This window comes from Gorilla gorilla, chromosome 9 (assembly GCF_029281585.2).
Source record: "Gorilla gorilla gorilla isolate KB3781 chromosome 9, NHGRI_mGorGor1-v2.1_pri, whole genome shotgun sequence".
Taxonomy (NCBI): domain Eukaryota; kingdom Metazoa; phylum Chordata; class Mammalia; order Primates; family Hominidae; genus Gorilla; species Gorilla gorilla.
Window position 1 is genome coordinate 21,033,712 of NC_073233.2, and position 21,838 is coordinate 21,055,549.

Sequence of the window (21,838 nt, forward strand, 5' to 3'; positions counted from 1 at the left end):
CAACAGGAGGTGAGTGGCAGATGAGTGAGCCTTACCGCCTGAGCTCCACCTCCTGTCAGATCAGCAGAAACATTAGATTCTCATAGGAACATGAATCCTTTTGTGAACTGCGCATGCAAGGGATCTAGGTTGCATGCTCCATCTAATGCCTGATGATCTGAGATGGAATAGTTTCATCCCGAAATCATCCCCCCCGGTCTGTGGAAAATTGTCTTCCACAAAACCAGTTGTTGGTGCCAAAAAGGTTGGGACTGCTGTTTCAGGATATTCCATTTTGTATTACAGTTATTTGGGTATGTCTTGTTCCCCACTGACCATTTACAACTGATTCTATCCCAACACTTGTACACATACACGCAACACACAAATGCATGCAACACACACTTTTCGAGGGTACCTAGGACAGGGCTTAAATTAATAAATATTTGCTGAATGGAATCAAAGGGGATATGTTTTTTTGAAGGCGAAGATTCCACTTAATTCTTCATAAAATTTAGGCTTTTTTTTTTTTTTTAAGTGATTTTTGTAGAGACAGGGTTTCACTATGTTGCCCAGGCTGGTCTTGAACTCCTGGCCTCAAGTTACTCTCCTAACTCAGCCTTCTGAAGTGTGGGATTACAGGCATGAGCCACCGTGCATAGCCAAAATTCAGGCTTTCTATGCCCATGATACAAGAAGTAGTAGCTTATGTTTTAGGGGCTGGTAGTATACAAGAAAATTTGAAACAGAATTTTGACAAATGTGAATGTATGCAGGGAATGAAGCTAATATATCCCTTCATTCTTATATCCCAATAAGTAAACAGAACTGGAGCCTTTAGTTATTATTATGAACATGTGGCCAGAGAAACTTACTGCAATGTGTACCTCTGGAAGAGTAAAGAGCTTGAGAGTGAGATTGATGAAGGATGAAGAAATTTTGATTGTTAGAGAAACTTGGAGCCCACAGTTTATTTTGAAACCATTTTTAGTAAAGATTTAGTCAGGTTCATTCCTATGAAGGTTTAGAAATGTCTGGTCTATTTTATAGCACAATAAAACCTCATGGTTTCCTGGTTGGCTGGTATTTGTTTAAAGAGAGTGGCTTGCTGGTCTGGACAACATTTGAGAGGCTATAATGAGAGGAAATCTGATGTAAACCGTTTCACCTGTAAAAAGGAGGGTCTCTAAGGAATAAAATCAGCCATAGCCATGAAGTTTACTGGTTAAAGAGCCATAGTTTTGATTTGTCTAAAGTGTTGTTCATGTTAGAGTGGATGTTAGTGATCCTTTCAAACATGATTACACATCCCAAAATACAGCATTAAAATCTTGAATTTATATAAGGGTTCTTGTTATTTTTCACAGTTTGCACTTACATTTAATATAGTTACCAAAGCACCAGACCATGCTAGAGAGTTGTCACTGGGAACAGTCCAAGCATAATTCTAGTGAAGATTGATGTTAGGTTAAGAACTGGAGCGCTGCAGTTAATCCTGGTTATTTAGCAGGAAAATGACACAAAATACTCTTGCTTTTGCTTGAATTATCTGACTAGACATTAAAAAAATTCTGTAAATGCACAAGTCTTTATTTTGCTTTTCATTAGTAGATGTAGTTGTTTATTATTTCTGGAGCTGGTAAAAATATAGTGATTTTAAACTAAGAATGTTGAACAAGATCATTTCAATGATCTTACCATCTGAATCTTTTCAAAAGGGAGATTTCTCACTGACTTCAAAGGGGTACGAGAAAAAAAGCAGAATAAGATTGTATGACTCATTGAAGCCAGATAATAACTGTTTAGTTATTTTAACCTCTAAGAGCTATGCTAGACATTTATATTTGTTTCTCTATTATATAGAATCTGTAGCCTCACTGTCATATTTTTTACTCTCTTATTTGTAGGATACCACTATGAATACAAAATAAGCGTGGGTTTATCATATGTATTTCTAGAAACGTAGGGAAGACTGTAGGTAGTATACCATTAAGGGGAATCCATTATTTTAAACTTATTTTTTTTTACACAGGAGAAAAGTTGGTATATGTGTACTTTATATTGTATCAATAAACTACTCAAATTTTCTTTTTACACTAAAACTAACAAAATAATGATGAAACTAAAGGTAAAGCTTTTTCCTGGCTAAACTTTCTAGAATGAAACTCTCTTTTCTTAATGTCAAAATAAGTGTTAATTCATTCCTCAATCCACTGCAATCTGGCTTCTGCCCCAACTGTGGCAACTGTTCCACATAAGGTTGACAACGAAACTTGTCATTGTCAGGTTTCATTGACACCCGTGGTTACTTTCCTGTCCTCATCTTTTTAGAATGTGGTATTTTATGCTTTTTTGTCCCCCTTCTGGAAACTTCCTCATTTTGGTTTGTGACACCACTCCTGTCTGATTATCTTTCTAGCTTTGCTACTTCCTTTTCAGTCATTCTTTTGAGCAATTCTTTAGTTCCTTGTCCCTTACATGTTTGTATTCCTGAGTTCAAAAACAAATCCTCTTCTCTTCTCACACTATATACTCTCATAGGGGATATCTCTTTTTCTCCCAGGGTTCCACTTCTCCATATGTACTACAGGCTTCCAATCTATACCTCTAGCCCAGATTGTTTTCTTGAGCTTCAGACTCATACATCCAATGGCCAAGAAACATTCCCACTTGGATTCAATCTGTTCAAAAGGAAATCCATAATCTTTACTCTCAATTATTCCTCTAGTACTTCTTATCCTGTTCAATGGTTTCAAGATATTCTAGTCACCTAGGCAAGACCTGAGGAACCCTCTTCACAGTCTCCTTTTCTGCACATTCCAATTCTATGGAACTGATCAGAAAGTTTTATAGCTGTTATTAATTCAATTAATTCTTCCTTTCCAAATGGTACTACTGCCATTGCCTTACAGAAGTTTATCTTTTATTTGGCCAATTATAATGGTTTCTTAAATGATTTTCCTAGCTTTGGTCTTACATTCTTTCAAACTAACCTTCATTCAATACCAGCATTGGGTTTTGAAAAACAATTAAATACAATAAAAATTGATCATGGCTTCTCCCTCCTTTAAAGCTTAACAGTTCCTTACCACCTACAGAATAAAGTCCAGGTTTCTCAGAATGGCCATAGGGATTCTCATGATTTGGCTTCCACCTATCTATCCAGTCTCATTTTTCCATTCCCATCTTCCCTCCCCAACAAATCATACCAATCTGTTTAAAGTTCCAGAAATGCCCATGATATCTCATGCCTCCATGGCTTTGCAATACTGTTCTTTGTATGGGATACTCTCCCTCCTCCTTGTCCACCTGGGAAGCTCCTGTTCTTCAATACCTAGGTTAGTATCTCTTCAACCATAAACTACTCCATGTCCTATCACTGTACCTGGTAAGAACTCTGTTAGAGCATTTTGCACTGTACTGCATTTGTTTACTTATTTTCTCTTTTACCAAACTGAGGGCAGGGACCGTATCTTATTCATATTTGTACCTTTAGTATCTGAGTAGCATCAAGTACATGCTGAATAAATGAATACATTTGCAAACATAAATCTTTTTTTGTCTTCCCTATGTTTAATGCTAATAGGAATGAAATTGGTTACGGCTTAATTTTTTTTTTCTGTTTCTCCATGTTACAACATATAGGCCGTAAATCAACATCTTTTCTGCAGAATTAGATCTAAGATATGTAGGGCCATGAAATTAAGATAATATTATGTATGCATTCCTTAAAATTTAATATATAAAACATTTCTGCATTTATAGTAATTAGAACAGAGGCATTAACATCCCTGTAGCATTTGCTTTTTGATGAAAGCGAGCTAATTTATTTACTTGATTGTATAGTAAAAAGGCAGACTTAGTTGAATAAAATAATATTGAAAGTAAGGCTTAAAAAGAGTTGAACAGACAATATAATCTGGAGGTTTCCTTGGAAAAACTCAGAATTAACAGAGTCCTGTGAAGTCCTGAAGGGATGTGGGAGGGTAAGGAAAAGGATAGATGTAAGAAAAATAAACTAATTTACATTTACTAAGCATCTACTCATTGTTAGTTACCTTACACGTGTAATTTAATTTAATCCATAGCAACTCTTTAAGAGGTAGACATTGTTATCCCCATTTCACAGATGAGGTAGGTAACATGAGACTTTAAGTAACCTCCAAGGTCATGTAGCTACAAATGGTAACTAGATCAGAATGACGCTAAAGTTTCCTTCCTTCACATCATGCTGCCTGGCCTTTCAAATGAAGTTCCCAGAGCTGCTGTGCTGCTGTGCGCAGCTTAGTAACACACACGAAGTCACATTATTTACTCCTATTTGCAATGATAATATGTAGGTGTTTCACTTAGCAGTTAATAGTAATATAACTGTAATTTATTTCTAATTCCATGCTTAATAAAAATTTTTTAAGAAAAGAATAGTCTTACACTTTTTGATGATGCTAATGAACTAGATGAATCCTTTTGAGCTCCTCTTGCAAAACTGCATGAATACATTTTAAGTAGGCTTAGTGGAGAAACACCTCTCTCTCTCTCTCTCTCTCTCTCTCTCTATATATATATATATATATATATTTTATTTATTTATTTATTTATTTTTTTGGTGCGCTCTGCTTGTTGGCTCCATTTGGAATCCAGAAATGACTGCTTTCTGGGGGAAAAGGCAGTTTGCTTTTGCTGCCTCCTGTAGATTGCTTGGCCTGGCAGTTTGTCACTTTCCTGGGCAAGTATCCAGTTTGTGGTAGTGAGGTGGTTTTGTGGCAGAACTCCACAATTAACCACAAGTTCAGTGTCAACGGTAGGCTGCCACCGTCGTGGCTGTGATCCTTCAGATCTGCTGGGATAGCCAGAGCTGAAGAAACTCCTGCTTGTCTAGGGAGGGAACAAGAAAACTTGGAAAGAGTCTGCATTGCTGTTTATTGTTCAAGGTTCAGGTTTTAGATTTATAATAAAAAATCCAGGAAATTTCTGGGTAATCGTTATAGATTTAATACTTTTACCAATTGTTATATTTTAAAAGTATAATAGTAAATTTGTGTCAGAGATACAATTGTTGCTCTGAAAACTTGGGAAAATTCTTAAAAGTACTAGAATGTATGCTTTCACAGCCAAAGAATTCAGGTACTGTCACTTGAGTTAAAATAAAAAATGACCCACACATCTCTGAAACATTTATTTTATGTTGAAAGTGAAATACGACATAAACATATGTGTAATTTTGTTTTTGTAAATCTAGGAAAAAGGGTTCTTTTAGTGATTTGGTGCAAATGAATGTTAAGAAAAATATTTTTAAATCACAATATGAAAAGTTTTTTCTATTATATTCTATTTTAAAAGTTTTCTATTAAAATTCATTGACTAATAAAGCCAAAAATCAAAGGAAATACAGTTAAAGTCTGATTTATTAAAATAGTTTTGAGAAATATCAACACACTTGAAAAATTCTGAGGACTTGCTGTAGGCTAAGTACTTCCTATAGGCATGAAGATTGAGCTAAGATTGAATAAGAGAGAATTCTTGTTTGAAGAATATATTGCAGAGCTAGCCATGTAAATAAGCAAATATGGTAACAGAACATAAACCTTTATGTAACAAATAATAACAAACTCCAGTTCCATTAGTAGGGCCACACCATCTCTGTAGTCCCATCATACCTTACACTTAAGCCATAGGATACTTGAGTTATCCAAATGCACTATAGCTGCATTCCTCCAGATTTTTGCACTGCTTGCTTCCTTTGCCCAGATTATCTTTTCTCCTTACTTTACTTAGGTAACTTATATTCACCTTTTAATATCAAGCCTAGAAATCACTTTCTCTGAGTCCTCCAGAGCATTACTCCTTACCTGCTACTCCTACTGTAGTCTGGGCTCCTGAGATCCCAGAGTACACTGAGGATTATTACCTCTGTATCACAGCTGCTGTTACAACGGGCTGTAATAGTCTTCTTACTGTCTTGCTTTCATTAGACTAAGGAACCACATCTTCACCATTATATCTTTGTCATCTAGCACAGTGTCCAGCACACCGGGCACATAATAAATACTGAATGAATGAATGCATTCATTAATGGAGATAGATTAAATGCTGGTAGAGGGGGGATGGTACGTAGGAGAAGTAAAAGAAGTTAGGGAATATAATACAGAGATGAAAGACAGAGGTCGGGGCAAAGAGGAGAGAGATCAGAAGACAACCATCTGGACAGATGCTGGGGAGAGAAAGAAGGAAGACTGTAAGAGAGAGAAATGGAACTAGAAGAATGAGAAACTGAGAACAAGCTGAAACAATTACACAGTGGGGGTACCCTAGAAGAAAATGATTTTCTTCTTTTTTAATAGTCCTAACACATTGTTCTCAACAGTTCTTAATCACATATTTATTCTTTTGTGCTATTTAATAGTCTATGTGCAGACATTCTATCTCCCAGATAAAGCTGCAGCTCTGAGAAAACTCTGAAGGAACTGTTATAGTTTTAAAAAATGTTCTAAATAGCATTTAGTACAAATCTCGGCATATAGTGGGCACTAAATAGCTACTTGTTGAAAGGAACTAAAAGAATGAGTCAAAATGAGGCTCAGATTCTGAGATGAGTATTAGCTGGAAGGAACATAGGTATTGTTAACATACTTGGGCAACAGAGTTGCTACTGCACACAGAAAACAATGATCCTTTCTATGCTAGAGAAAACCTTGTCCATTTTTGTTTTTAAATATAAGGTTGTAAATGTTAATTATTTAATTCTTTGAAAAACCTTATAAGGTTTTGCATGTATCTTCAGGGATGACTCTAGTTTTATAAATTTGGAATCTCAATGATACTGGTTAATTTACTGCCTATTTCTGAGTGTCTTTGATATGTAAAATGTGTCAGACAACTTTATCCTGAGAAATTAGAAAAAAAGAAATACCCAGGGGCTTGCATTGTCCTAAAATGACTTGGGAGCAGGGTGGTAAGAGCCAGGATCCCATGTCATGGTAAACCAGGAGAGTGGAGAGATCCACTAAGGAGTGGAGAGATGATGGGTCAAAACGTGAGGGAAGGCACCTAATGTAGATGACGGCTTGATGGGTGCAGCAAACCACCACGTCACGTGTATACCTATGTAACAAACCTGTACGTTCTGCACATGTATCCCAGAACTTAAAGTATAATAATAATTAAAAAAAAAAAAAAGACGTGAGGGAAGGCAAAGTCAGGTAAAATAAGGCTGGGGTAGAGCGCTGGGGAAAGTCAAAGGTATACTGTGACTTCAGTTTTTCATGACAGATAATGGTCATAAATTCTTGAACCTAAAGAACTAAGTAATTTTATTGGTTGTTTAAGTTTGGCAAGGGAATAATTAAATAATCTGACCTCTAAGAAATGTGGCCTAGTAATAATCTTTGACAAAGACTGTAAACAGAGAAGGGAGTTGCTATAAACATAGCTAGCTCATTCTTTTTGTGCATATTTTTAGTTAAGTAAACTTCTGATGGTCTTTGGTCACGTCCTTACACTTTATTTTAGAATTCTCTCAGGTGCTAGGTTGGCCTTCAGAGGGATGCACTCCGACTATGGGTTATTGAAAGAGTTGGGCTTGTAAAAACCTGAATGACAGCTAAAAGGCGGCTAGAGAATCGAGAAGACGATTTTGTGAAGAGGGCTTTGGATTTTATTTTTCAGAAAACAGTCATTTGACACAATCCCTTTATTTTTACTTGTCAACACTGAGAGTTTGGTTTAGTTTGGTAGTATAAATAATATAAAAGGTTGCTCTTGGCTCTTGCTCTTATTATATTATTGGCAACCTGAAAGGTGAGTCTTAAGGATGCCTATGTATTTTTGGCATACAGAAATCAGAGCTTTTTAAGACTAGAAAGGATTTCAAAGGTTATCTAAATTAATTGCTTCATTTCACATTTGAGAAGAACAAGGCCAGTAAAAGTTATAGGATTGCTTAATGGCAGAGTATGAATGGCTAGGCCCAGACAAAAACTCACAAAACTGGATTTCTACTCCCTACCGTTTCCATGATCACGTGCCAATTCTACTTTAGATGACAACTTCAGATTAAATGCCCACACACATACACACACATGCACACACACACACCTTTTAATCTGAATTTGTTCTAATTTTCAAATCAATTTATTATTTCCTATGGAATTTATAATGGGAATTTCAATAATGCTGGTGCTAGTTTTGTCACGCCCTTCTGTACAAACTCAAAATGTATCCGTTGTTTTTTACTTTAATCTTCAACTGGTGGTAATGAGTTCTATGCGCATCATATAAAAAATACATTTGCTGAGTTTTGCTGAAATGAGCATTTTTTTTCTTTCAATTGTCATGGGGATAAAACGACCTTCTGAATTTTTATCTTTTAGGACAAGCATTTGGGTAATACATTAGAAAAGGAAAAGCAAAGGAAAGGGAATTCTGGAACTTTTTCATTTTGGTTAAATTCTTGTGCTAATTTCTCAGTGCCTTTTGCTATGCATGTGAACTATGACCATATACGAAAATGGTCTGTTTTAGGTCATGACTGTGGGCAGAGATTAATTGGTGAAAAATGGGCCTGTTTGTGGGATTTACCACACAGTAAGGTTTCTCATCTCCCTGGAAAAATGTGGAATTAGCTCTTTGAGAAATGCAGTCCGGTCATGAGGTTGAAGCGAGAGCTTAGGGAGGGAAACACAGTTCACTCTCTAAGGCAGTTATGATTGGTTAGATTCCAGAGCAGTCCCTTTGGTGTAGCAAAGTTCTTTTCTTCTCGCTTTCAGGTCTGTGTTTCCTAATGTTGCTAGTTTCACCAGTACTTCACAGATAGCATCTTATTCGGCTTCCTTCAAGGCCTGCTGATCCAAACTGGGGAGTGGTCTTGGAGAGGATTCCTAGTTCTCTCCGCTCCCCCATCTAGAAAGTGCTGTTACAGTGAAAAAGCCTTCAATTTGCAAAGACCAATTGCGACAGCAAATCTGTGCTGTGTGGAAGGGGATACAAGTTGTGAACCGGCAGGTATGTATGACAAGGGTACAAAATGGAAGGCGAGACGTTAGTTCTTCGCCTGTGAAGATGGTTCTTGAGCAACACTCAAGAACGTGCACGTGGAGTGCTCCTAGATTGCACTCCACGTGCACGTTCCTCCCTAAGAGCCACTGCAAGGATCCTGGGCCTGCTGCGTGGCCCAAGAATCCACGCTGCTTCTGAGGCTAGATCTAGCCACAGAGATTAGGGTTTCTTCGCCATGGCCTTGGTGGTGGCTGGCTCTCAACTGGTCACAGTCTGAAGACCCACCCTGAAAGGGGCTAAGGTTAGAGACAGCGCCCCTCCCCTCCCACCCTTAGCTCAGCATCCCCACTAAGCACACCCCTTGGGGACCACAAACGCCCTCTTTCCCGAAGACCCCAGTAGTGACCTGTGGGATTCTGGCTGGGTGTCCGTGACTTACCCTCAAAGAGAACCTGCACGCCTGGGGTCCCAGGATGGCGGGCTTGCCCCTCCCGTCCGAAGATGACCTCGTCCTTCTCTTTCAGTCCCGGTGGGTCTTCGGACTGCCGCCGCCGCGCTTTCCTCGGCCTGGGCACGCTGGGTCGGCGGGGTCCCGGCTCGCGTCCCTGTTGGGCGGCCGCGGCGCGGGTGGCGGCGGGACAAGTCGCGAGCGCGCGCTGGGCGCGCGCCCGGCCGGGGCAGCCGCGGGGGAGGAGCGCCCGCCCGCCGCTCGCGCGCCCAACGGACCAGGCTGGGGCCGTGAGGTAACTGTTGCAGCCAGCGGAGCTGGGAGGCGACACCGAGTTTCCAGTCCCGAGAGGTGCCCGAGGGAAAAGGAGGCGGCAGCCAAACTGGTCCTGGAGAGAAGCCCCTTCCGCCCCTCTCCTCAGCCAGCATGTCCCGGACTCCGCCGCTCCTCAGTCCGCGCGGTGGGGACCCCGGGCCGTGGCGGCCGGCGCAGCCCTGACGGGTTGCGAACCAGGGGGCGCCCCGAACGCGGGGGTTGGGGTCTGGGAGCGCGAGCGGCCGCTACGGTACGAGCGGGGTGTGCTGAGTCCCGTGGCCACCCCCGGCCCCAGCCATGAGGAGGGACGAGCGAGACGCCAAAGCCATGCGGTCCCTGCAGCCGCCGGACGGGGCCGGCTCGCCCCCCGAGAGTCTGAGGAACGGCTACGTGAAAAGCTGCGTGAGCCCCTTGCGGCAGGACCCTCCGCGCGGCTTCTTCTTCCACCTCTGCCGCTTCTGCAACGTGGAGCTGCGGCCGCCGCCGGCCTCTCCCCAGCAGCCGCGGCGCGGCTCCCCCTTCTGCCGGGCGCGCCTCTCGCTGGGCGCCCTGGCTGCCTTTGTCCTCGCCCTGCTGCTGGGCGCGGAACCCGAGAGCTGGGCTGCCGGGGCCGCCTGGCTGCGGACGCTGCTGAGCGTGTGTTCGCACAGCCTGAGCCCCCTCTTCAGCATCGCCTGTGCCTTCTTCTTCCTCACCTGCTTCCTCACTCGGACCAAGCGGGGACCCGGCCCGGGCCGGAGCTGCGGCTCCTGGTGGCTGCTGGCGCTGCCCGCCTGCTGTTACCTGGGGGACTTCTTGGTGTGGCAGTGGTGGTCTTGGCCTTGGGGGGATGGCGACGCAGGGTCCGCGGCCCCGCACACGCCCCCGGAGGCGGCAGCGGGCAGGTTGCTGCTGGTGCTGAGCTGCGTAGGGCTGCTGCTGACGCTCGCGCACCCGCTGCGGCTCCGGCACTGCATTCTGGTGCTGCTCCTGGCCAGCTTCGTCTGGTGGGTCTCCTTCACCAGCCTCGGGTCGCTGCCCTCCGCCCTCAGGCCGCTGCTCTCCGGCCTGGTGGGGGGCGCTGGCTGCCTGCTGGCCCTGGGGTTGGATCACTTCTTTCAAATCAGGGAAGCGCCTCTTCATCCTCGGCTGTCCAGTGCCGCCGAAGAAAAAGTGCCTGTGATCCGACCCCGGAGGAGGTCCAGCTGCGTGTCGTTAGGAGAAACTGCAGCCAGTTACTATGGCAGTTGCAAAATATTCAGGAGACCGTCGTTGCCTTGTATTTCCAGAGAACAGGTATGTTAGCTGGAAGGCGAGGTCTGGGACGCGAGCGGGTTCGGGTTTACCGCTGCAGTTTCCGAGTTGAATTCGCTTATTTCAAAGCATGTTAACTTTCAGAAGAGAAAAAGGGTGTGTTGCGGGCGGGGGGGGGGGGTAGGAAATAATGTTTTATTCTGGAAAGGATTCTTAAAATACAGGAAGCCTTTTAAAAATGCAGAAGCAAGTAGCTTTTGTCATTGAATAGAAATCAAATAGCCCGCTAATCACATGGCACTTTCTAAGGACTGTATATGCAATAGATGAGTTCGCAGAAGAATGAGGTGAATCATTTGTGGTTGAATAGATTGACTACTCCCGCTTTTGGCATCCTCTGATGTGTGTCTTTTTGGTGCCATTTATCTGTTTGCTGTTATAATGATGCCTACCCAAAGATAACATACAGCCTTTAGAATGAGAGGATACATCTATAGTTTTAATCAGTGTGGTTTCGTTATTGAAAATCGAGAGGAAAAATCTGAGATTTTATCGTTACAAGACATGAGCTTTGCAAATGAGAGTAATTTAGATGAAAAGACAGCAGTATAGGTGAATATAATATTTTACAGATTAATTCAATGTTCTTTGTATTTGTTGCATAATTAGGAGACTGTTTTAACAGTTTAAACTTTAAACTTGGTAATTCCTGGAAAGATGCCAAAAGCATTTCCATTTTTTCACGATAGGTTTACATATTTTTGGTTTTTTTTAAAGGGATTGAAATCATTAGCAAATGAGTTTACATCTTTATATAGTATTGGAAAATCTACCTGTTCTACATCACCAAGAAACTTAATAAGTATAGTTACTATTATTGAGCATTTATGAAGTGCAAAACATTTTACACATACTGTCTCAAATCCTCACAAGAACGGTGTTTGGCTGGTGCCATTAACCTCTAGAGATGAGAAATCTAGGCATATAGAGGTAACACAGCTTCACATGTCTAGTTAAGTGGTAGTTCTGGGATTTGAGTTTTCAATGCTGTGTTTGTTCTGCACGACTAACTGGTAAGTATAGTGGTTTTAAGTAGGAGAGTAAGAGCGTACACCGTAGGTTTACTGAATTTTTGGATTAGTGATATGCTTTACACTGGGAGCCAATATGTTGGAGACAAAAGTTTCTTGTCCTTAATGCATTTGATGCATTCTTCTCTCTTCTTTCCTGTTCTCTTCCTTCACTTCTTGTCTGTCTTCTCTTCGAAATAATCTCCAAGCTACTACATTGGTTTTATGACGTGTTGAACACTGATCTGTAATGTTCTAATGACACAATACTTTGCTTCTTGAATTGGCTTCAGAGGCCACTTCTGTGGTCAACCACTTGAAAAAGTTCTGTTATGCCTTTTGTTTTCTCAGTTTACTACCAGTGATAATAGATAGTACTTTAGGAAAATGTGCGTCGGAAGAAAAATTGTTTTGAGAGGATTTATTATGGAACAAAGTGGTATCAACTATTTTCATAGAATGGAATTAATTGAATGTTGACCAAATGTGAACAAATTGCATTTTTTAACACTGCAAAATTGTTTTAGCAGTTTCATCACTTTTGTGGGCAATTTTCCTGAACTTAACAGTTACAGTTTAACATAGTTTAATTGTAATTTGTTGGTGCGGTAATTCTGTCTGTCCTCTTGTAAGTGGAAAATTTCTAGGCTTCTTAATCCTAGTGTGGTGCTCTTTTCATCACAGCATAGCTATATATGTATATAGCTATACCAGGTAGCTTCAATTATTGTTTATATTAGAGGAAAATACAATTTGTGCTTCTAAAAAGGGTGTATTTTCTTAGTGCAGAAAACCCTTTTTCACATTCTACTTTTAATAGGAACATTTTTGCACACTTAAAGTATATGTGAATAGTTCAGGGTTTATACATGCCTACCTAATATTCTGTCTACAAAATAATTCTATTTTGACATTACTAGAAAAGGGTATTTTTAACTTAGCAGATACTATCATAACAAGAATGTTTATTTATGCTTGTTCCAGAAGTCTAACAGTGGATTTGTGCTTTTTGTTTGCATGTATATTATGTTAAATATATTGAGAGGAAATCAGTACTTTTATGGAAGTAAAAGATCAGGAGATTGTCTGATTTTCAAAGTGTTGTATATGACAATGGTAAAAACACTTGCTTGTTTCAGAAAGTGAAGGAAGATGAAAAGATTTTAGATGGGACCTGACATAGGAGAAAATGTCCTGGATTCATAGACAGAGAATTGAGGAGTCTTGGCTTAACTGTTTAATTTTGGAAAAGTCTGTGAACCTTTCTGAATCTTAGTATCCTGTCAAATTAAGGGATCCTAGTAGATGAATTCTGTAATATCTTGTAATTCTAAAATTAAATTATATAATACCTTCTAATTCTAAAATTAAATTCTTTTAGTTTACACTTTTGGTAAGGTAGAAATTAAAATAAAATAAGATGTCACAAACTAGTAATTCTTGAAGTTTTACTTAAATGTTGAATGTTGACCTTGCTAACCTATACTTTCCAAGGTATAATAATTGAAAAAGATGAGCAAATATCCTGTATATTTTGGATAGGACTTTAAAAAAGTATATGGGGGTTCATTTATAGGATGGTAACAAAATTATTACATGTTCATTTCCTTAAGAATTTAAACATTTTTATTAACCTCTTTGAAAGCCACTTAAACTTCTATCAATAGAAATGTTTTTAATTGTAGAATAATAGATTTAAAGTAGTTTTTAACTTTTGGGATGTTATATTACTGTGTTGAAAAATAATGGCATGTTTGTAAAACATTTGATTTTATAATTAGATTTATAATATTTGATTTAAATGCTATATATGTGTCAGTTCAGTTCTTAACTAAGGTTTTTTTTTTTTTTTTTGGCAAAGCATTTAGAGATTTGAAGCCCAAATCTAGGTGCTGTTAATGGTGTTCTGCTTTGGTGGGTTAATGGAAAGAAGCACTGAGTTTGTAGTCTTATCTGCCAAGAATCAGCAGAAACTAATAGGAAGTTTAAAAAAATCAGTCGTCTGCATAGAAGCTTTAATCAGAATTAAACAAGCTACATTTCTATGCCATTTTAATTGCATATTCTACAGTGCAATTTTCAGCTTTTCAATGAGATCACTTTGTGTTTGACTAGGTAAATACAAGGTTTTGAAAGGCATAAGTTAGTGTGTGAGATATTTTTCTATACCTTTAATGCTAAGTGCTTTCTAAATGGTTAGGTAAATATTTAAAAATTCCGTGGCCCTAATGCCCATAAATATTACTTAAAGTTTTAATTTTATTTGAAAAAGGTATACATATGTAGTGTGAGAGCTTAAAAAAGAGTTTTTTTTAAAGTGTGGTTATTTACTCACCTAAGGAATTTGCAAGGCATAATTCCCTGTTAATTTCTTTAAGAATACTGTAGTATTTGTGAAATTTATTTTATGGCTTCAGTGAGTGAGTGTTTTATTCCAATTTCATGTTACTATTTTGTGGTAAAATATCAGCCTACATAATAATTTTATACTTTATTTTGTAAATATAGTATGTACTCTGCCATGAGTATTATTTTTCAAAAACACAGATTTGATAGAGTCACTCTGTTTTAAAAATCTCTTATGGCTTTTCATTGTCCACAGGATACTGTTCATGCCCTTGACCCTTGCTTGCAAAGTCCTTCATAATCTGCACTTTGCCATTTTTTGTTTTATTTTTTTAAAAAGCATTTTGTTACTAATGGGACACTCCCTCTCCACATGCATTCTAGCTATTTGAGGGCTGCTTCTTGTTATTGACATTGTTGTGGATTTTTCTCTTTTGATTTTAACATCTCCACTTGTTGAAATCTCCTTTAAGGAACAAATAAGATTAGGAAGACTTTAGGCAGTGCACTGATACTCAGATTTATATATAAGCTGAGAACAAAACTCCATTATAGCAGAATGGGCCATATTTAAAAATAAAAGTTGACAAACCATATGAAGCAGTGCTGATGAGTATTTTCATTATAGTGCATTAGATAGTCACATCTCCATAATTTGTTTTTATACACTTAGTAGAAGGTAACCATAAGTAAAACCATAAAGTTTGTTTTTCATTGTCATCAGACTCTGTCCTCCTCAGTGGCAGGCCCTTCTCTCATTCTTTCTCTTTTCCCTTTCAGTTACCAAGTCAGCTTATTTCCCTAGCACACTCTTCTGCCTTCTGTACCCCATTCAAAGCAAAAATTTATTCTTGCTGAAAAAGCCTATTTCAGTATAAATGTTGGTATAGATATATAAAATATAGAACAGGTTCAGAGTTTATCTAATCTAATTGAAATCTGCTCATTATATATTGTACAAGGAAAATAAATTGAACTCCAGAGAGATAAAAATACTGGCTGAGGGTTATTCTGTGAGATATTTGGAAAACGGGGACTAGAACCTAGGTCTTTACTCCTAGTCCACTTTTACTTTCCACAAGGAGCATATATACTTCCCATCATAGCCTTCCAAGGCTGTACTTAATTTTGCCAGGTGTCTCCAATTATGTGAAAAAAAAGGCAGTGTCTCTGGTTAAAGGAGGTAGGCGAGAAAGTGAGAGGGAGTCAGTTAAGAGGGACTCTTGAAAATCCTATAGTTTGTAATGACCTTGATGACAAACTTCTGATACAGTTATTTCAGAGTAATTTGTAAGGATGCAGCTGGTCGCAAACTCATGTACCTACATAACATTTATTTTATATGTTGAAGACAGAGGGGAGGGTCAAAAGGAGAGTAGGAAGAATGGAAGTGAACTGACTATTGCCTGCTTCACTTAAAGGCATTCAGTTTAAACAAAAGAAACTGAAAAACTGTTAGCTAAACAACATTTTGGAAGAACTGGGTTCTGTCTGTGGGTAGTTCCTGACAGTTTATAACGTTGACTTGTTGTTCACCTTGTTATTTACAAGCTGATCTGCACTTATTTAGGTTGTTGTTATAAGCCTGTTCTTAGAACTTGGGGCAGAAGAGTGTATCTCCCACTTTTTTTTTTTTTCTTTTACAACCAACAACTTTCCTTCTGGCAGTGATTTACCTGGCAGATGACTTTACAGATTTCTCCTCCATCTGCTACAGCACATTGTTTGGCCACCTCTTCCTTACATTTCATACAACTTGCATTCAGCAATGTTTTTTTTTTTTTTGTTTTGAGACAGGGTCTCACTCTGTTGCCCAGGCTAGGGTGCAGTGATGTGCAATCTTGCCTCACTGCAAACTCTGCCTTGCAGGCTCAAGTAGTCCTCCCACCTCAGCCTTCTGACTAGGTGGGACTGCAGTGCGTGCCATCATGCCCAGCTAATTTTTGTATCTTTTTTTTTTGTAGAGAAGGGGTTTCGCTGTGTTGCCCAGGCATGTCTCAAACTCCTGGGCTCTAGCCATCTGCCCACCTTGGCCAAAGATGTCCACATTTGAGAATATGTTACCTTACGTGGCAAAATGGACTTTGGAGATGGGTTTAAGGATTTTGAGATGAAGATATTATCCAGGATTATCTGAGTGGGTGCAGTGTAATCATGAGGGTCCTTAAAAAGTAGAAGAGAGAGGCAGAAGAGATCAGAGAAGATTTGACAGTGGAAGCAGGGTTGGAGTAATACAGTGTGATACACATCCACCCTCGGGAGGCTGAGGCCGGAGAATGGCTTGAACCCGGGAGGCGGAGCTTGCAGTGAGCCGAGATCACTCAACCCATCTTTGCTAGCTTTGGTGATGAAAGAAGGGGACCCTGAGCCAAGGAAAGCAGGCAGCCTCTAAGAAGATGAAAAAGGTAAGGAAGTAGATTTTTTCCCTAGAGCTCCCAGAAAGTATTGAAGCCCCACCAGCACCTTGGTTTAGCTTAGTGAGACCTATATCAGACTTCTGACTTGCAGACCTATAAGATACATTTGTGTTATTTTATGCCTTTGAATTTGTGATAATTTGTTACAGGAGCATATTAGTTTGCTAGGGCTGCCATGACAAAGTACCACAAACTAGGTGGCTTGAACAGCAGAAATGAATTGTCTCAAGTTCTGGAGGCCAGAAGTCCAAGATCAAGTTATCTCCAGGGTTGGTTCCTTTTGAAGGCTGTGAGGGAGAATCTGTTCCATGTCTTTCTCCTAGCTTCTGGTGGTTTACTGGCAATCTTTGGCTTGCAGATGCATCATGCTGATCTCATTCTTCATCTTCGCATGGCATTCTCCCTGTATGTTCACATAGTCTTTCCCTGTACCTGTCTTTGTTTCCAAATTTTCTAATCTTCTAAGGATCCAGGTCAGGTTGGATTGGGGTCCACCCTGATTATCCCTGTAGAGACCTTATTTCCTAATAAGATTACATTCTGAGGTACTGAGGATTAGGACTCAACATATTTTTTTGGGGCGATACAATTCAACCCATGTAGGTAGAAACAGAAAACTAAAGCTACGTAAAATTGAATTGTTTTTCAAAATGGATGCTGAATATAAATTGATACATTTATATTTTTGCTAGCAGTGAGTAAGAATGCCCCTGGATCCACATTCTTATCAACCAGCGCTTCCTATTTACTGACTTTTAAGTTTGGCTAGTCTAGTGGGTATGAAATGGCATTTCTTTGTGATTGTAATCTGCATTTTTCTAATTTCTAGATTTATATGTATGTTGTGATATAGAGATTCAATCTCATTTTTTATCCAAATGGATATCCAGTCATGCCAACACACTATATTGAGAAGTTTATTTATTCTCCATTCATCAGTGCTGCCTCTGTCCTATATCAAATTTCAATATATGTATGACTGTATCTGGGCTCTATTATGTTTGATTTGTTAGTTTATGCATCTTGTGTTAATACCACACTATCTTAGTTATAATAGCTTTCTAATAAGACTTAATATCCAGTATTGATAGTGTCCATTGATGTGCAAAAGTTTTCAATTTTGATGAAGTTTATCTACTTTTTCTTTTGTTGCCTATGATTTTGGTGTCATATCAAATAAATCACTGCAAATTCAATGTAATGAAACTCATTCTGTGTTTTCTTTGAGGAGTTTTATAAAAGTTTTATTTCTAATATTTAGGTCTTTGATTCATTTTGAGTTAATTTTTGTATACAAAATTTTGTATAATTACAGTGTAAGGTAATGGTCCAACTTTATTCTTTTGCCTGTGGATGTTACATTTTTCTAAGACCATTTGTTGAAAAAAACTGTTAATAACCTTTCAACAAAGTGTGGCTTCTTTGTTGAAAATTATTTGACAGTGCATGTGAGGATTTATTGCTAGGCTCTCTGTTCTATGTCATAGGTCTATACGTCTGTGTTTCTGTCAGTACCACACTGTTTTGATTATTGTATCTTTTAGTAAGTTTTGAAATCATGAAGTTTGAGACCTCAAACTTTGTTCTTTTTCAAGATTATTTTGGCTGTTTGAGTGTCCTTTGAGATTCCATATGAATTTTAGGATGAATTTTTCTGTTTCTGCAAAAAACGTCATTGGGGTTTATTTTTTATTGTGGTAAAAACCATAAAATTTACTCTGTTCTTTATTTTTAAGTGTACAGTTCAGTAGTGTTAAGTATATTCACATTGTTGTGAAACAGGTCTCCCTATCTTTTCCATCTTGCAGAACTGACATTCTATACTCATTAAATAACAACTACCCTTCCACTGTCCCCTGATAATCACCGTTCGACTTCATGTTTCAATGAATTTGACGACTTTAGATACCTCATATAAGTGGAATCATACAGTATTTTTTTGTGACTTGCTTATTTCACTTAGTGTAATCATCTTTGGGATTTTGATAGAGATTGCCTTGAATCTGTAGATTGCTTTTAGTAGCACTGGCATCTTAGCAATAATAGGTTTTCTAATCCATGAAAATGGGATATCTTTTGATTTATTTGTATATTAATTTATTTCAGCAATATTCCATAGTTTTCAGTGTATGAGTCTTTCACCTCCATGGTTAAGTTTATTCCTGAGCATTTTATTCTTTTCAATGCTGTTGCAGATAGAACTGTTTTCTTAATTTCCTTTTTGAATTATTTATAGTATATAACTCTATGCAACTGATTTGTATGTGTTGATTTTTATATACTGCAGCTTTGCTGAATTTGTTTGTTCTAATGGTTTTTTTTGGTGGAATCTTCAGGGTCTTCACTTAGTTTTTGATCCCTAAAATTAGTGCTGCATATGTAGACTCAGAAACCTCACGTAAAAATTTAAATTGGCCTCCGGTTGGCAATGTTCCAAGGCAATGGTTAGAAGCAAATTCAGATTCTCCAAGGCCTCAAATAATTCCTACAGATAAAATCCCAAGGAAATTCAGCAGTGCCTAGTCAAAAATCCACAAATCAGGCAAGGTAATAAGGCACTATGAATAAGAACCTAAGAAAAAGTACACAACAGAAACACAGTACACAACAGAAACACATCCGCCCTCGGGAGGCTGAGGCAGGAGAATGGCTTGAACCCGGGAAGCAAAGCTTGCAGTGAGCCGAGATCATGCCACTACACTCCAGCCTGGGCGACAGAGCGAGACTCCGTCTCAAAAAAAAAACCAAAAAAACCAACAAAAAAAACACACCCACCAAAGCTTCGGATTATATAAGAAATATAAAAACACGTTTATTATGATGAAAGAAATAAAATAGAAACCTGAAAAAAATGATCGGGGGACAGGTGATTAAAAAAACTGTCACTGGCCGAGTGTGGTGGTTCATGCTTGTAATCCCAGCACTTTGGGAGGCCGAGGTGGGTGGATGGCTTGAATCCAGAAGTTCGAGACCAGCCTGGGCAACATGGCAAAACCCTGTCTCTACAAGATACAAAATATTAGCTAGGCATGGTGGCGAATGCCTGTAGTCGCAGCTACCTGGGAGGCTAATGTGGGAGCATCACCTGAGCTGGGGAGGTCGAGGCTGCAGTGAGCTCTGATTGTACCACTGCACTGCTGCCTGAGTGACAGAGTGAGACTCTGTCTCAAGAAAAATCCCCCAAAACCCCAAAACACACACACAAAAAGTTATATAGGTCAGAAGAGTTGGAGAATAAGAAGTAAAGTATAACTTGGACTTAATTGAAGTTCGAAAAGGGGATAATAAAATGGAGAGGAAGAAATATTAGAAAAAAATGGCTGTAAAATAGCATTTTAAAGAACTGATGAAAAATGCCAAGTTTTTGTCCAGAAAGCTCACTGAATCTCAAGCAGAATAAATTAAAAGAAACCCATACATTATTGCAAAATTACAGAACCTTAAATAAAGAGATAACTACTAAAAGAACTCAGAAAAGAGAAATGGCCTTCAAAAGAATGAATAGCAGTTTTACTGAAAGGTGACTTATTAGTAGCCACAGTGGAATCCATAAAGCAGTGGAATATTATCCGACAGGTGCTGAGAGAAAATAAGTGTCAAACTAGAAATCAGTGCCCCGCAAAACTATCTCCCTAGGAAAAGTGCAAGCTAAAACAATTTTAGAAAAGGAAAAATTGAGGGAGTTTTTACCACTGAAAGTACATACTCAGGCAGAAGAAATGAATGAGATCAAGAAGGTATACTAATGATAAATATAGGTAAAACTAAACAAACACTGTTATTATAAGACATTATTAACTATGCCTTCTAAGAGAACAGACTAGAACTAAAGTGCTAGAAAACAATAGCATTTACATTGGAAAGAAGAAATTAGAAGAGTATGTTAAAAAGTTATATTTCAAGGGGAGGGCTAAGAGTTTGACTTTAAATCTTGTTTATATATACACAGTAGCTGTCTACACATACACACACACACACACAGCTAGTGAAACTGCTGAAAGAGTAGATATTGTGTGAATGGCTTCCAAACAAATAGAGGTGACAAAAGAATTGAGGGAAAAAAGGAGACCAAATAATTAATATCAGAGAAAAAAGGAGGTCAAAAAAGGAAACCTAGCAAACAGGACAAATAACTTAAAGCATGTAAAAAGATGATAGAAATAAATCTAGATACTACCACGAATCACAATAAATATAGAATCAAAAACTTTCGTTAAAAGAATATAAAGATTGTCCACTTGGATTTTCTGACTGTATACTCTTTGCAAACGTAGGAATTTATCAAGGTTGGAAATAAAAGAATGGAAAAAGGACACAAGACACTATAATAAAACTGGTAATATTAATATCAGAAAAACTGGGAAAACACTTTGCTAGAGAAAAAGATGATCATTATGTAATTATAAAAGACTGAATTCACCAAGAAGATAAAATTTAAAATTGTAGATACCTAATAACATAAATGTCTATGTCTATATATATACATACACATATATACACACACATATAATTATTTCCAAATTCACCTACAGTAGAAAGCATTCCTTTTGTATATTTTATTTATACCTTTAATTCATTCCTATCACATTAATATACTCTTCTTATACTGTCTTAATTACCTTTCAGTTATTAGCCCCCTTTTTTGAGCATCTCAGTGTGCTAGGTGCTGTGGGGGAAATAGAAAGATCAATAAGATATGGTTCTATCCCTAAGGAGTTTATATCTAGTAGACTCAGATGTGCAGACTAGCTCACCGTGAGACACAATTGTGTAATTGCTGTGTTCCAGTCGAGCACCTCATTGTGGAAGGCAAATAGTGATCAGTTTTTCGGGGGAGTGTATTGGAAGTCTTTATAGAGGAGGCATTTGAAGGACATATTATATAAGACTTGATTAAGTAGAGACAGGTGTTGAGACTGGTAAACCATGTGATGGTAAAATTCATGACATTGTTGTGGAAATCAGAATGGAAAGCTAGTAAAGTGAGGAGTGTAGAGTTAGTGTGGGAATGTTACTGGAAAAGACTGGAAGATTGG

At 38.7% G+C, this 21,838-nt stretch overlaps 2 protein-coding genes across 3 annotated transcripts in view; one reads left to right on the forward strand and one right to left on the reverse strand.

Moving 5' to 3' along the window:
- The window catches only part of PSMA1 (proteasome 20S subunit alpha 1), a 133,083-nt gene extending 123,449 nt beyond the window's left edge, over positions 1-9,634 (reverse strand). The window contains exon 1 of the mRNA XM_019036944.4: positions 9,413-9,634. The gene's annotated coding sequence lies outside the window, so the exon portion shown is untranslated. The remainder of the gene's footprint in view (positions 1-9,412) is intronic.
- A 5-nt stretch (positions 9,635-9,639) lies between these two features.
- PDE3B (phosphodiesterase 3B) overlaps positions 9,640-21,838 on the forward strand; it is a 220,183-nt gene continuing 207,984 nt past the window's right edge. The window contains exon 1 of one of the 2 annotated variants that reach the window (XM_004050742.5): positions 9,640-11,011. In XM_004050742.5, coding sequence (XP_004050790.5) covers positions 10,034-11,011 — 978 coding nt within the window. In that variant the 5' untranslated portion in view covers positions 9,640-10,033. The remainder of the gene's footprint in view (positions 11,012-21,838) is intronic. The other variant, XM_055355866.2, reaches the window with a different exon arrangement.